The sequence below is a fragment of the Acartia tonsa genome, chromosome 14 (assembly GCF_053477335.1).
Source record: "Acartia tonsa isolate MP-2025a chromosome 14, ASM5347733v1, whole genome shotgun sequence".
Classification (NCBI taxonomy): domain Eukaryota; kingdom Metazoa; phylum Arthropoda; class Copepoda; order Calanoida; family Acartiidae; genus Acartia; species Acartia tonsa.
In genome coordinates this window covers 40,149,249-40,166,653 of record NC_137273.1, presented here as the reverse complement: position 1 = coordinate 40,166,653, position 17,405 = coordinate 40,149,249, and the positions used below count along the sequence as shown (strand labels likewise).

The 17,405-nt window shown below is 35.4% G+C and overlaps 1 protein-coding gene across 4 annotated transcripts in view; it reads right to left on the bottom strand.

Annotated features, from left to right (window-relative positions):
• The window catches only part of Itpr (Inositol 1,4,5,-trisphosphate receptor), a 149,679-nt gene that overhangs the window by 2,739 nt on the left and 129,535 nt on the right, over positions 1-17,405 (bottom strand). For all 4 annotated transcript variants that reach the window (XM_080148186.1, XM_080148189.1, XM_080148188.1 and 1 more), the window contains 15 exons: positions 14,802-14,867; positions 13,159-13,257; positions 12,673-12,762; positions 12,182-12,296; positions 11,870-11,944; positions 10,937-11,059; positions 10,270-10,328; positions 6,763-6,855; positions 6,321-6,372; positions 5,778-5,870; positions 5,245-5,398; positions 4,586-4,705; positions 4,132-4,224; positions 2,449-2,605; positions 665-721 (listed from right to left, as the gene is read on the bottom strand). In XM_080148186.1, the coding sequence (XP_080004312.1) occupies positions 665-721; positions 2,449-2,605; positions 4,132-4,224; positions 4,586-4,705; positions 5,245-5,398; positions 5,778-5,870; positions 6,321-6,372; positions 6,763-6,855; positions 10,270-10,328; positions 10,937-11,059; positions 11,870-11,944; positions 12,182-12,296; positions 12,673-12,762; positions 13,159-13,257; positions 14,802-14,867 (1,446 nt within the window). The remainder of the gene's footprint in view (positions 1-664; positions 722-2,448; positions 2,606-4,131; positions 4,225-4,585; positions 4,706-5,244; positions 5,399-5,777; positions 5,871-6,320; positions 6,373-6,762; positions 6,856-10,269; positions 10,329-10,936; positions 11,060-11,869; positions 11,945-12,181; positions 12,297-12,672; positions 12,763-13,158; positions 13,258-14,801; positions 14,868-17,405) is intronic.

Sequence of the window (17,405 nt, the reverse complement as noted above, 5' to 3'; positions counted from 1 at the left end):
TGGGGTGATTTTGTGTATCATCATTGGGGATGTATATCCTAAGGTTAGTATTACAACCCAGGGATCTAAAGGGATAAGACAATGGTCGATATATTCATGTACACCCCCAATGATAATACACAAAATTACCCTTTCTGGGAACCAGTCCACACATTTGTTCTAAACATTTCATATTGTTAGTACCCAGGGATCTAAAGGGATAAGACAATGGCCGATAAATTGATGTACATCCCCAATGATTAATACACAAAATTACCCCTTCTGGGAGCCAGTCAAAGCATTTGCTATAGACATTTCATATTGTTAGTACCCAGGGATCTAAAGGAATGAGACAATGGCCTATAAATTTATGAAGACCCCAATGATAATACACAAAACTTTCCCGTCCGTAGATTACAATTAGTGTTTGAAACGTTTGGAGACTTATCTCAATGAATCAACCAATCAAAAGTCCCAAAATTTATTAAGCCAACAATTGAGAAAGTGCTATCATAAAACTTTAGGGACTAGTGTAATAAATGGCCCGATGCCCCCCCCCCCCTCCCGCCTTCCCCCTTAAGACAATTGGCAGTAACTAAAAAGGAATAGCGATATATTTCGGTACAAACACACGGACAGACAGACGTACACACCCTGTTACTTTTATACAAGGATGATAACTTACCTTAACCATGTAGTGAACATAGCTTTCAGGACCTGTGAATTCGGTCTGGTCTTTAACCTAAATTATAATAGAATGTGCTATAATAATTCTAACAAAGAGTATTTAAATTAAAAATTGTAAAATCCTCTTTTCTTTAAATCCCCAAAAATATTTCTAAAAAAAAGGCTGCTTTCACAAAAAAAGACTGTTGAGCATTGATGTTAGTTATATAAATTGTGAAAATAAATGAAGGGGAAGTTTTTTTCCCTATGCATAGCCCCTGCTAGAGTGGTTAACCTTACGGGGCCCATACCTGTAGTTCCCTAACCATACGGGGCTTCCCAGTACCCAATAAAATGTAACCTAACCTGATCTAAACTAAAGCACACGTAAAACTGCCTTAATTCAAAATAAGGTGTAAGGTTTCTTAGCTCTACTAGGCACTAAAAACTTTTCAAATTCCAAATTTATCAGTCTTCTTATCATAAAAGTGGACGAACGGACGGACGGCTGGACATACGGACAAAGTGAATTATAGAGTAGCTTCTTTACAAAAAAACACACCTTTATAAGAATGATAAAAGAAAGATAGTGCCACATATTATGCTCTTTTCTAATATGTTCTTCAAATGTGACATTCTTATTGTCAAATTCATGATGGACGGACAGACAAAGCATATTATAGAGTAGCTTCGCTACTACAAAGACAAACCTTTATAAGAATGATAAAAGAGAGATAGTGTTACATATTATGTTCTTTTCTAATATGTTCTTTAAATGTGACAACCTTATTGCCTAGTCGGATAGATGGACAGACGGACGTTCAAAGTAAATTATAGAGTAGCTTCGGTACTAAAAGAACCCTTAAAAAACACCTTTATAAGAATGATAAAAGAGAGATAGTGCCACATATTATGTTCCTTTCTAATATGCTCCTCAAATGTGACATTCTTATTATCAAAGGCCTGATGGACAGACGGACGGACTAAGTTAATTATAGAGTAGCTTTGCTACTAAAAAAACACACCTTAATCAGAATGATAAAAGAGAGATAGTGCCACATATTATGTTCCTTCCTTATATGCTCCTCAAATGTGACATTCTTATTGCCAAAAGCGCCTGATGGACGGACAGATGGACAAAGTTAATTATAGAGTAGCTTCGCTACTTTAAAAAAACACACCCTAATCAGAATGATAAAAGAAAGGTAGTGCCACATATTATGTTCCTTCCTAATATACTCTTCAAATGTGACATTCATATTGTCAAATGCGCTTGATGGACGGACGGACGAACAAAATAAATTATAGAGTAACTGCGCTACTAAAAAATCACACATTAATAAGAATGATAAAAGAGATATAGTGCCACATGTTATGTTCCTTCCTAATATTTTCCTCAAATGTAACATTTTTGCAATCAAACGCCTGTTGGACGTACGGACAGACAAAGTTAATTATAGAGTAGCATCGCTACTAAAAAAAACACACCTTAATAAGAATGATAAAAGAGAGATAGTGCCACATATTATGTTCCTTCCTAATATGCTCTTCAAATGTAACATTCTTTTTGTCAAAAGCGCCTGATGGACGGACGGACAGACAAAGTTAATTATAGAGTAGCTTCGCTGCTAAAAACACAAAAAAACACACCTTCATAAGAATGATAAAAGAGAGATAGTGCCCCATATTATGTTCCTTTCCTAATATGCTCCTCAAATGTGACATTCTTATTGTCCAACGCCTGATGGACTGACGGACAGACAAAGTAAATTATAGAGTAGCTTCGCTACTAAAAAAAACAACCTTTATAAGAATGATAAAAGAGAGATAGTGCCACATATTATGCTCCTTCCTAATATGCTCTTCAAAAGTGACATTCTTATTGTCAAAAGCCTTCCTCTCCAGCCCACAGATGAAGCACGTGTTCTTGATTATCTCCTCCTTGTTCTGTTTCTCAGATCTATAATAGTTGTGTATCTATCAGGGATCTTAAGGGATAAGACAATGGGATATTAATTGATAATAAACAAAGTTAACAATTTTGAACCAACCAATTATGATCTAATATAAGTACCCGAAGTTGTCAAGCCAACAAATGAGAGAATTTGTATACTGGTATTGTAAATTGCACTGGTGCTTAAATTGATTGGTGGGTTCAAACAAGAAATGTCCTAACTTCTTAATTAGAAATTCTGGTAGTGTAAATCCATTTATTGTCCATTGTCTTATCCCCTTAAGATTCCTGATAATAACTACATCTGATCCATTATATACAGGGATTTTAAAGGATAAGACAATGAACGATAAATTAATAAAATTCTCCAATGATATTTAAAAATTACCCCTTCTGTAGATTTAAACTGTAGCAAGCAAGCAATAAAGATTATTTTTTTAAATCAAACGAATAAGATAACGTGGTTATAAAACCTTGGGTACCAGTATTTTATTCAGTTTAATGTCCCCTCCCTCTCCGTGTGTATAGATTCTATTCGAGATCAATAAATGTATCAAAGATGACACCAAAGATAAGGTTGAGAACAATAATGATTTACTCCCCGAATTATGACAAACAAAAGTAACCCCTAAATCCTACCTGGGATCAGCAAATGTATCAATGATGACACCAAATATCAGGTTATGAACATAAATGATGTACACCACCAATTATGACAAACAAAATTACCCCTAAAACCTACCTGAGATCAGCAATAATGAGATCTGCGAATGTATCAATGCTGACACCAAAGATGAGGTTGAGAACAGTAATGAGGTACACCCCCAATTAAGACAAACAAAAGTAACCCCAAAACCTACCTGAGATCTGCAAAAGCATCAATGTTGACACCAAAGATAAGGTTGAGAACAATAATGATGTACACCACCAATTATGACAAACAAAATTACCCCTAAAACCTACCTGAGATCAGCAAATATAAAATCTATGATGACACCAAAGATGAGGTTGAGAACAATAACGATGTACACCCCCAATTATGACAAACAAAACCTACCTGAGATCTGCGAATGCATCAATGATCACACAAAATATTAGGTTGTGAACATTAATGATGTACACCCCCAAGTATGACAAACTAAATTATTCCTAAATCCTACCTGAGATCAGCAAATGTATCAATGATGACACCAAAGATGAGGTTGAGAACAATAATGGAGTACACAGCCCCAATTATGAAAAACAAAATCCTACCTGAGATCAGTGAATGTATCAATGATGACACTAATGATGAGGTTGAGAACAATAATGATGTACTCCCCCAATTATTACATACAAAATTACCCCAAAATCCTACCTGAGATCAGCAAATGATGTCCCAAAAATTTTTATTGAGAACAATAATAATGTACACCACCAAATTATGACAAACAAAACCTACCTGAGATCAGCAAATGTATCGATGATGACACCAAAGATGAGGTTGAGAACAATAATGATGTACACCTCCAATTATGACAAACAAATCCTACCTGAGATCTGCGAATGTATCAATGATGACACCAAAGATGAGGTTGAGAACAATAATGATGACAATAAAGTAGAAGAACATGTCATACAGCACTCTAAAGAAAAAAGAACAAAATTAATTTTAATGAGAAGTTTAATGAAGAATGGTTTTAGAAACGAGGACAATTATATCCATAAAAAGGCTAAGAAATAACACAATAATGCAATTAGAGAGATTAAAAATTTACTGTACTGAAAGCAAAGTATCCCTATATAAAAGTAACATAATGTCTTTCTGTAGCGTAAGATATCTCAAACCGCTGGACCTACATGGTTCTCTTTTTCAGTGAAACCCTGACCCAACATTTTTTGTTAATTTTTCTCTTTAAAACTTAAAGAGTTTCTCATAGGTCCTGGGGACTGGGAGGTTTATAGCTTTTTTTTGGGGGGGGGGGGAGGGTCGACAACTGAGCTTACCTGACAAGATATAAAGGTTCCTTATTGGATGGAGGGCGCAGTACATCTCCAATGCCACCTCCACTTCTGAGGCCCTGATTCAAGATGGACAGGAAACACATTGCCAGGGTATCACATGATCTAAACAATCATTTATAATCATTATAAAAAAGTAACAGGATGTCTCTCTGTCTGTCTGTCTGTACAGAAGGATCTCGCTAACCGATGAACCGATATGGTTCTCATTTACAGGATACTTTCTTATTGGTTCAAGAAGGTTTATGACTATTTTGGGGGAGGGTAACACGAACCTCCCAAGAGAAACATTCATTAGTAGCAATGTACACAAAATCATGGATGAAAGTACGGACAAAATGACTTAAAGGGCAGAAATTCAGCTAGTGATCATATTTCACGAATCACTGGTAGACTTTCTACACACAAAAAAATAAGCCGTCCATATTGAATAGCAGCCGAATAAATCACATTTCCTCACTTCGTTACGGACTAACAGACTTTGGGCGAGACATATTGAATCATAAGGTAGCTTCGCTACTGAAAAGAAGCTTCAAGGATATATCCATTTGTACTTGGTTTTGCTTATTCTAAGAGGTTTTAAAGATTAATCCTATGCTTTATCTATCCTCCGTTGTCGAAAACAAATTTTTATTTAAAGATACCTTTCTTTAACATCTTCAGGTTCGTCTGGCAACTGTGAGACAAGACAAGAGTCTCTGTCATGGTCGCCAGATGGTCTGCTGCTGCACGAATCAGCTGATTGCGAGGATCCAATATGGCCGCCAATGGTTGGGCTTGTGTCCAGTAAGAAATCATCTAAAATAGTAATATTATGTCAATAATAAAAGATTAAAACAAAGTTAAAATTTGTAAGTTTGTGTTAAGGACCTTTCCCATTAGGGTGGGTCGATTTCGGATCCAAGATCTAAGACATTTTATCTGAAACTAAAGCGGGATATTGCACATGATTTTTATAAATATATTACAGGTTTTAGACTTCAGATAAATTTTAAATCATCCAGAGGTGTATTATACTTATAAGAATTCATGTGCAACATCCCGCTTTGATCTCAGATAAAATGACTTATATCGACCCACCCCATTTCTCATGATTGCAAATACATAGACCAGTATAATACTGACCTTGGAAGAAAACATAGCTCAGGATGGCGACATTGACCAGAAAAATACTGACCTTGGAAGAGGACATAGCCCAGGATGGCAAACACATAGACCAGAATAATGGCAAAGAAGAATGTGAGCAGGATAGATCTGATGTTTCTGGTCACTGCAATGCAATACATTCTTTGTTAAACTCAAAAATCAACCAAAACAGTAAGAATTTTAAAAATTAAAAATTAAGAAAATCAAATATTTTTACCTCTTCCTGGCAAGCATTAAAAGATATAATCTTTTATAATTTAATTGAAATAATTAAGCAATTTGGTGTTATCTTGCAAAGTGCCTTGTTGAGCACTGAATTCCCCTTACCCTAGTATTTTAAACTAAATTGAACATACGGTTAGTTTTTCATTTGTTTGATCAATTATTAAGTACAGGTTAAGTTAGGTCATATTTGGTACAGGATATCCCCGCAAGGCAAGGGTACTTGGATCCGTATAGGGTTATGCACAAAAAAAAACTTCCGGGGGTTCCGTGCTTAAAAGGCACTTCATAGAAAAGCATCAATAAATTTCAAAAATTTAAAAGATTGTTTATTAACAAAGAAAATGGAGACCTGATTTGCAAACATTCTGTAAAGTTTCTTCTCTTACCACCACGTCAAACAACTAAACATTCAAAAAATAAATATTTGCCACGAGAGGGGCTATACCCAAAAAATTTTGAGTAGACTCCAAAATTTTATATAACTTTTACTTGTAATAGCAGCCGAAATAATTACATTTCTTGTGTTTAATACAAATCAATATCAAACAGTGAATGACATAAGAAAAGACAATAGTAGCTAATGGATCAATGTTTTATTTTTCTATAGTTTGTCTATTTTTACTATTACCTTAACTCTTATCATTACCTACCCCAATAATATAATTATAAAACTTTCTCCAGGCCTAAGAAAAGCCTCACTGTAAAGAAGAAACATATCTGGTAAACAGTTAGCCAGATCTTAAGCTACAAACATACAAACATCATGTTACTTTGTTATAAGTTCTACTTACCAATGCCGAATAAAAGAATGGATGTATAAATATTCCAACTATGGATAAAATAAGAAGGAATATATCATACATAAACTCATACTCTGTTAAGACCTAAATAATAAAAATAGTTATTTAATACCTATATTTGCGACAAATTTTGTTTAATAGAATCTTCAAATTTTTAACATTTACAAAATGGCCTGCTTAATTGCTTCAAGATCAATATAATGTCTATAAATGAGCTCAAGTTTTCCAAACAGTAAGTGTTAAACCCTCGTAGTGCTCAACTAATTCATAATAAACTCTCATTGGCGAGAACGACAGGACCCATTATTTTACTTTATGAAGAATAAATTATTATTTTTATTTCATGTTGCTATTTGAATTATATTGCAGTATTTGATTTATATTCATAAAACAGAAAATTTAAATTTATAATATAGTAAATCTATGAAAACTTAGTTTTAAAATAATTTGATTACCTCGACAAGTCTGTAATGTTTTCAGATATTAAGCTAAAATTCTACACATTTTAAACCTTTCAGGACAATAATTTGAAATACAAAATATTTGGATCCCATAATATTTTAAAGAAAGAAAGGCAAAATTATAAATATGTTTTTAAATAGAAATAATAAAATTAATAAAAAGACGGAAGAAAAGGGAAGTGATAGACATTTAATTTAAATAAATCTAGCCAAAAACAGGATAGTTATAGTCCGCCACCTTTAGTCTTACGGGATAAGCCAATGGTCGATAAATTCATATACAATCCCAATTTAATAAAATTACCCATTATGTATTGTGGTAAATTCATCCTTGTCAATTATATTATTACTAGCGGCTTCGCCCCTAGCCTCTAGGGGCTTTGCCCCAAGAGGTTTGATCTAACTAATTTTTAGTATTTTAGATTTAAAAGAAAAATTGAAAAAAAAAATTTTTTGGGGGGGGGATTTTTTTTTTTGGGGGGGGGGAGGGGTAGATATACCACACTTTTCTGGGATCTTGCTGTGTCAAGTATCAACTGTTGGGAATATCAAAGGATGACTCCATGCAAATTTTGAGCCGGATCCAGCCAAAACCGGCCGTGAATTTTATAAAAAACCGTTTTTTTCCGGTTTTTAGGGGGTATCTGTATATCGATTCAGCTGGAGCAAAACCGGTTGGAGGTACAAAAAATTTTACTTCACATGAAATTTAGCCAATGCAATTGCCTAGAAAAATGTACTTCATTATTAACTTGATTGGTCAACTCTTTCCCCTCCTAAATGTCCATTAAAACCTCGGAAACGGCAAAAATCGCCAAAAATCACGCCTTCGGCGGCGAATAACGGCTAAACAGTCAGCCGGAGGCGAATGAAACATAAATAAAGAAATGTCCGCCTCAAAAAGTTGTTCAACATCAAAGAGATGCTTGAAGTCTCTAAAACGACTCCTTCCTCTTCTTTAAGGGGAAAAACTGAAAAAACGTGATTTTCAAAAGTATGCCCACTTCGTGGGTGTGGGGGGCACTGAACCAGTCACCCCAGGGTCACCAAATATAAAGTCTAGGCGGCCCACAATTACTGAATTTTCATCAAGTGAAAGTCTTGTGTCATTATCTCTTATGAGAAAAAAGTTATTAATTAATCAAAATTTCAAATTGTGATTTTTTGATGGATTTCTTTGATGAAATGACAGGCCGGTCAATTTTTAGGCCATTTTTTGCGGTTTTTGGGCCGTCACGCCCAAACGGTTTGAGATAATCTCATGGGACCTTTTGCCCAACCTAAGTCTGGTTATTTGTGAGGTCTAGGAAGAAAATCAGACTTACGCAAAAGATTATAATTATAATCTTTACACAGAAAAATGGCACGAGGTGAGGGTTTGAAGGGGCAAAATGAGCCGACCAGCGATTTTTGACGGCGCGCAGCGACATCGTGCTTCATCCAATCCGGGATTTTTTTTCTTAGACCTCACAAATAACCAGACTTAGGTCGGGCCACAGGTCCCGTGAGATTATCTCAAACCGTTTGGGCGTGGCGGGCCGAAAGCAGCAAAAAATGGCCTAAAAATTGACCGGCCTGTCATTTCATCAAAGAAATCCATCAAAAAATCACAATTTGAAATTTTAATTAATTAATAACTTTTTTCTCATAAGAGATAATGACACAAGACTTTCACTTGGTAAAAATTCAGTAATTGTGGGCCGCCTAGACTTTATATTTGGTGACCCTGGGGTGACTGGTTCAGTGCCCCCCACACCCACGAAGTGGGCATACTTTTGAAAATCACGTTTTTTCAGTTTTTCCCCTTAAAGGAGGGGAAGGAGTCGTTTAAGAGACTTCAAGCATCTCTTTGATGTTGAACAACTTTTTGAGGCGGACATTTCTTTATTTATTTTTCATTCGCCTTCGGCTGAACGTTTAGCCGTTGTTTTCCGCAGAAGGCGTGATTTATGGCGATTTTTGCCGTTTCCGAGGTTTTAATGGACATTAAGGAGGGGAAAGAGTTGTCCAATCAAGTTGATGATGAAGTACATTTTTGTAGGCAATTGCATTGGCTAAATTTCATGTGAAGTAAAATTTTTTGTACCTCCAACCGGTTTTGCTCCAGCTGAATCGATTTACAGATACACCCTTAAAACCGGAAAAAACCGTTTTTTTTATAAAATTCACGGCCGGTTTTGGCCGGATCCGGCTCAAATTTTGCATGGAGTCATCCTTTGATATTCCCAACAGTTGATACTTGACACAGCAAGATCCCAGAAAAGTGTGGTATATCTAGGGAGGGGGTTCGTCAACTCCACCATTTTAATTTTAGTTTTAAAAAGAAAAGAAAAATTTTTTTTTGGGGGGGGGGGTTGGGGGTGTCCCACCCCCCCAGAAAATAGTATAAACCTTCCCGGGGCCTATGAGAAGCTACCCTGTAAAGGAGAACCTGATCGGTTCAGCGGTTAGCGAGATCCTTCGCTACAAACAAACAGACAAACAGACAAACAAACAGACAGACAGACAGACAGACATCGTTCTACTTTGTACTATAGATTGTTATTGTTGCATCATTGGTATGTTGTGCATATGACAGTGAGTTGATGGAAAGCTACAGAGCAGTTCATACACTCAATGGTCTTCATGTTTAAATATTGATTGATGTCCTGATTTGAGTTAGTTAGTTTGTTTTGTCTTCTGGTAATTGCTACGTGCACATTATTGGATTGGACATAGGAGCTCTAACCCAAATCAGGTTAGCCTTCTTTAATTTGATTAGTTTAATATTTTTTTATGCCCTTACACCGTAATATACTCCTATTGCACCCAAAGGTGATCATATTATTATTATTCGTAGCTAAGCTACTCTATAATTAATACTAGTCGTTATAAATAAGTCTAAGCAGCGTTTTATCTCAGTATATTAAAAATATTGGTTGAAAAGTTTGGATACTACCAGTTTGGAATTAACCAATCACAATTCAATAAAAGTACCCAAAGTTTTGAGTTTTTATAATACTTTGGATACCCTCCCTGAAAATAAAAGTCTGTATACCTGTGACATGGATTTGTTGAAGGTTCCCATCCGGCCCATTATACTTATCAAGTGTACAGCTAAAATAATTAATACAAGATTAGTTTTAATAAAAATGTATGCCTTTTCTTAATAAAAAAAAAGATTACTGTCCTTTCTTGTAAAGGCATAAATACATGAATTATCACGGGTCCAAGAAGGCTTCCTCTAGAACCCCATTTTCAAAATGTGTAAAACACAGACAGATTTTTGGAAACCAAAGTTTAGGAGGTCCTATGGGTCATACAAATGACGAGGAATCACCAACAAAATTTTTAATCGGTGGATGAAGTGTATTCTATATGTCTTTTTTTTCGAAAAAAAAACATAATAACATTCAAATAATTGCTAATCTATTATCACTTTCACACAAAGTACGTTGTTGAGCTCTGAAACCAAACCTCCCTTCTTTTTGATGTTAGTTTGAAAATTAGGAGGGTGGGGGATTTAGTTTTTTTTATTTGTTTGTTTATTACTTTAGGTTAGGCTATGTTATATTGGGTACTGTGGAAGCGCTGTAGGGTTAGTGATACCCCCCCCCCCCCCCCACCGGGGAAGAGTTTGAGTAATCAATGCTCAACAGTCGTCATGTCCACACAACCGTCGACGCTACCATCCTTACCCCCAATTATGACAAACAAAAGATTACCTTTAAAGAAGATGAGTGCAATGCCCAAGAATGTTACGGAGAACTCTGGCCCGGCGGAAACGACCATCCTTAGCAGGCACGCCAGAGCTAACCACACCAAGGTCGTACTGGATGGTAATGCAACTAAAATTATAACATTATTGTAACATAGAAAGCTTCTATGAAAATACGACAAAACCTGCTACTTCGTTTTCTTTCCATGATCCACTTATTATATATCAAAATGTATGCTAAAGTTTCCTACATAAAAGTAACATGATGTCTTTTTGTCTGTGTGTGTGTAGCAAAGGATTCGATATGGTGAATAGTGAATCATTTCATAGGTCTTGGAAGGTTTGTAAGGGGAGGGTACCTCCACCCACCCAATCCACCAATCCCAATCCAATCCCAATCTACCAATTATAGAATCCCAATGACATTTTCAGGATTTTACGTAATGGGAAATTATACTTCAATCAAAGGATCTTATATTTTATTGTCGACTTTTTTTCAGGCTTGGTATTATTACCTACTACTGCTCCAGCAAGTAACAAGAAAGCCCAGATGAGACCACTATGATATACTCTAGGAAGATATATATATATATATAAATATATTACCTACTACTGCTCCTGCAAGTAACAAGAAAGCCCAGATGAGACCACTAAGATATACTCTAGGAAGATATATATAAATATATTACCTACTACTGCTCCAGCAAGTAACAAGAAAGTCCAGATGAGACCACTAAGATATACTCTAGGAAGATATGTATAAATATATTACCTACAACTGCTCCAGCAAGTACCAAGAAAGCCCAGATGAGACCACTAAGATATACTCTAGGAAGATATATATATAAATATATTACCTACAACTCCTCCAGCAAGTAACAAGAAAGCCCAGATGAGACAACTAAGATATACTCTAGGAAGATATATATAAATATATTACCTACTACTGCTCCAGCAAGTAACAAGAAAGCCCAGATGAGACCACTAAGATAGGCTCCAGGAAGATTCACAGAACCTAAATTAACAAAATTATTTTTATGCCTTTTAAAACTATTTCAAAGAAAAAAAAATTCTAGAGACCGCTGTTTTAAAGGTCCCTAGAGGGCATAAATAATGACGAGAAAGCAAATGTGAAACCAACAAAATTGAATACAATAAAAGTACCCAAAGTATTTAAATTAGTTAAAATGGTTATAAAACTTTGGGTACCAGTGTAATTTACAATGTCCCCTCCCTCCCTAATTATTATTACCTGTAAAAGGATAAAATAGAACTATAGTACAATTAATAACAAGACTGCAGTAGAAAATAATATTGCTCCACAATGACATATGACAGGATACAGAAAATAGGGTGGGATTGTTCCTAAACAGTCAGATATATATTATTCATTTCAAATTTTTAGAATGCGAAGTTTTTATACTTGCATGATAATTCCTATAATAAAGGCGGTTTTATTTTTTTTCGCGTCAAATGCAATTAGTCAAATGCTATTATTAAGTCAAACTGTTTTCAATAAGAGCATTTAGGTGGAAAATACACGAAAAAATCACCCACTTTTAAAAGTGTTACAAAAATCTAAATTACACTCTTTAATTCAAAGTTGATGATCTCATTGGCGTAACTGCTAGTAATCAATTAAATTAGTGTTATTAGTGAATGACGGCAAAATCTTTGAAAACTATACATCAAAGCTTCGCTTCTAAAAAAACTTTAATAATTTTTGATGAATAATATATTCCTTAATTTTTTCTGCCAGTTCATCTCACTGTGCATAATGTCGGCTTTGGCAAAGAAATCCGCCACCTTCGACCCTTGGTCATCTCGTTTCGCCTAGAAAAACACCAGGATCTTAGGATTGTTATTGGTTGAAATGTTTGAATACTCATAGTTTAGATACAACCAATCAAAATTCAATAGAAGTTCCCAACGTTTTGGAGCCAAATAATAAGAAAATGTAGTTTAAAACTTTGGATACCAATGTAATTTACAGTCAATCGTCCATTCCCTTCCTGTAAGAACCTGTTCTAAATCGTGATGAACGAAATAAGGATGACTGCATCGATCCCCCTCCCCTATTTTCAATTTTAGTTTCAAATAGAAAGAAAACTAAGACATTAATACATCCTGTTACTTTTATGTAATGATAGAGTAGTCTTACTACTAATAAACGGTTTTACAGAAATAAAGCAAAAAGCATAGGATTAGTAATTTCTTGGTTTGCCTTACCTCTAAATAAACTTTCTTTTTGGTTTCTGGAGTTAGGTATCCACAAATCTCTGGTATAGGGAAGACAATCTGCTCTAAACTTCTGTCCTGACGTACAACCTTACAATATATATTCTTTTATAAAAGTAACAGGATGTATGGATGTCTGTCTGTCTGTAATTGTCTGTCTGTCTGTATGTCTGTATCTACAAATCTCGGGTATAGGGAAGACAATCGGCTCTAAACTTCTGTCCTGACGTACAACCTTGCAATATATATTATTTTATAAAAGTAACAGGATGTCTGTCTTTATGTTTGTCTGTCTGTCTATGTCTGTATCCACAAATCTCGGGTATACGGAAAACAATTTAAACTTCAGTCCTGATGCACAACCTTACAATAACTATAGTTATAAAAGGTTAGATTAAAGAGATTGCCCTTAAAACAGACAACCACCAAAAAATCTCTGATAACCCTCAATATTTTGAATTTTACAAAACTTTCCACAAACATAATTACCACCTTCTTCCCCCCCCCCCATAAAAAAAAGCTCGCACGTCTTTGCAGATATCTCATTACTTTTAAAACTAACCTCAATCTGAGCTGTATGATTAGAATAGAACTCTAGAGCCCCCCCCCTCCCCCCATACAGACAACCCACTACTATGAATACTAACCTCAATCTGAGCTGTATGATTAGAATAGAACTCTAGAGCCCCCCCCCCCCATACAGACAACCCACTACTATGAACACTAACCTCAATCTGAGCTGTATGATTAGAATAGAACTCTAGAGCCCCCCCCCCTCCCCCCATACAGACAACCCACTACTATGAATACTAACCTCAATCTGAGCTGTATGATTAGAATAGAACTCTAGAGCCCCCCCCTCCCCCCATACAGACAACCCACTACTATGAACACTAACCTCAATCTGAGCTGTATGATTAGAATAGAACTCTAGAGTCCCCTCCCCCCATACAGACAACCCACTACTATGAATACTAACCTCAATCTGAGCTGTATGATTAGAATAGAACTCTAGAGTCCCCTCCCCCCATACAGACAACCCACTACTATGAACACTAACCTCAATCTGAGCTGTATGATTAGAATAGAACTCTAGAGTCCCCTCCCCCCATACAGACAACCCACTACTATGAATACTAACCTCAATCTGAGCTGTATGATTAGAATAGAACTCTAGAGTCCCCTCCCCCCATACAGACAACCCACTACTATGAATACTAACCTCAATCTGAGCTGTATGATTAGAATAGAACTCTAGAGTCCCCTCCCCCCATACAGACAACCCACTACTATGAATACTAACCTCAATCTGAGCTGTATGATTAGAATAGAACTCTAGAGTCCCCTCCCCCCATACAGACAACCCACTACTATGAACACTAACCTCAATCTGAGCTGTATGATTAGAATAGAACTCTAGAGTCCCCTCCCCCCATACAGACAACCCACTACTATGAACACTAACCTCAATCTGAGCTGTATGATTAGAATAGAACTCTAGAGTCCCCTCCCCCCATACAGACAACCCACTACTATGAACACTAACCTCAATCTGAGCTGTATGATTAGAATAGAACTCTAGAGTCCCCTCCCCCCCCGCCCCATACAGACAACCCACTACTATAAAAACTTACCTCAATCTGAGCTGTATGATTAGAATAGAACTCGAGAGCCTCCCGGGTTTTATCATCTTTTTCATCCTTAAATCATAAATAATAATTGATTGTTTTTCAGAGAGGAAGAGGACATTTGCAGGGATCTAAAGGGATAAGACAATTGCCGATAAATTGATGTAAATGATACACAAAATTACCCCTTTTGTAGATTAAAAATAGTGATTAAAACATTGAACTTAAGATCAACCCATCGAAATTCACGTAAATCCCCAAAGTTGTTAATCAAACCAATAAAAAAACGTTATTATAAAACTTTGGGGACTAGTGTAATAAACAGCCCATTGTCCCCTCTTTCTCTAGGACATTGGACTGTAAATTGTACTAGTAAAGACATTTTCTTATTCGCAAGCTTAAAAACACTTTGGGGAAAATATTAATTATTGATTGAATGGTACAAAATATGATTGTTCATTCTTTTCAAGGCTGACTGATGATAATTATACTTACGTTAGACGGATGGAGTAGACTGCTAATATCCCTGTTATACAATTGTACTTACAATAGACGGATGGAGTAGACTACTAATATCATTGATATACAATTATACAATAGACGGATGGAGAAGACTGCTAATATCCTTGTTATACAATTATACTTGATTGATTGATTGATTAGCCATAGTTTCTTAGGGTTTGGACCTAAGTAGTCATGGAGTAGGCTGAGACACTTTTGTATAGCCACTATGGCTATCAAGCTCCACGTTCAAGCACATTATTACTTGACCCGCTATCTCATGAGAGCTACTCATTATTACCTCACCCTCGCCGAGTATGGCAGGTGTCCCAAATTAAGTCACCGTAATGAATGACGCTCTCCGCAGAGGAGCTTGGGATAAGGGTAGAACTGATATTATGTACGTGACTATTGAGTATCCAAACTTACTCAATAATCCCCTTCTTACACAACCAGGGGAAGTTGCGTGAATGTATTCAACTGAGAAATTCGAGTTGCCACATGGGGACTAGAACTCGAACAATTATACTTACAATAGACGGATAAAGTAGACTGCTAATATCCTTGTTATACAATTATACTTACAATAGACGGATAAAGTAGACTGCTAATATCCTTGTTATACAATTATACTTACAATAGACGGATAAAGTAGACTGCTAATATCCTTGTTATACAATTATACTTACAATAGACGGATAAAGTAGACTGCTAATATCCTTGTTATACAATTATACTTACAATAGACGGATAAAGTAGACTGCTAATATCCTTGTTATACAATTATACTTACAATAGACGGATAAAGTAGACTGCTAATATCCTTGTTATATAATTATACTTACAATAGACGGATAAAGTAGACTGCTAATATCCTTGTTATACAATTATACTTACAATAGACGGATAAAGTAGACTGCTAATATCCTTGTTATACAATTATACTTACAATAGACGGATAAAGTAGACTGCTAATATCCTTGTTATATAATTATACTTACAATAGACGGATAAAGTAGACTGCTAATATCCTTGTTATACAATTATACTTACAATAGACGGATGGAGTAGACTGCTGATATCCCTGTTATACAATTATACTTGCAATAGACGGATGAAGTAGACTACTAATATCCTTGTTATACAATTGTACTTACAATAGACGGATGGAGTAGACTACAAATATCCTTGTTATACAATTATACTTACAATAGACGGATGGAGTAGACTGCTAATATCCTTGTTATACAATTATACTTAAAATAGACGGATGGAGTAGATTGCTAATATCCTTGTTATACAATTATACGTACAATAGACGGATGAAGTAGACTGTTAATATCCTTGTTATACAATTATACTTACAATAGACGGATGGAGTAGACTGCTAATATCCCTGTTATACAATTGTACGTACAATAGACGGATGAAGTAGACTGTTAATATCCTTGTTATACAATTATACTTACAATAGACGGATGAAGTAGACTGCTAATATCCCTGTTATACAATTGTACGTACAATAGACGGATGAAGTAGACTGTTAATATCCTTGTTATACAAATATACTTACAATAGACGGATGGAGTAGACTGCTAATATCCTTGTTATACAATTATACTTACAATAGACGGATGAAGTAGACTGCTAATATCCTTGTTATACAATTATACTTAAAATAGACGGATGGAGTAGATTGCTAATATCCTTGTTATACAATTATACTTACAATAGACGGATGAAGTAGACTGCTAATATCCTTGTTATACAATTATACTTACAATAGAGGGATGGAGTAGACTGCTAATATCCCTGTTATACAATTATACTTACAATAGACGGATGAAGTAGACTGTTAATATCCTTGTTATACAATTATACTTACAATAGACGGATGGAGTAGACTGCTAATATCCTTGTTATACAAATATACTTACAATAGACGGATGGAGTAGACTGCTAATATCCCTGTTATACAATTGTACGTACAATAGACGGATGAAGTAGACTGTTAATATCCTTGTTATACAATTATACTTACAATAGACGGATGGAGTAGACTGCTAATATCCCTGTTATACAATTGTACGTAAAATAGACGGATGAAGT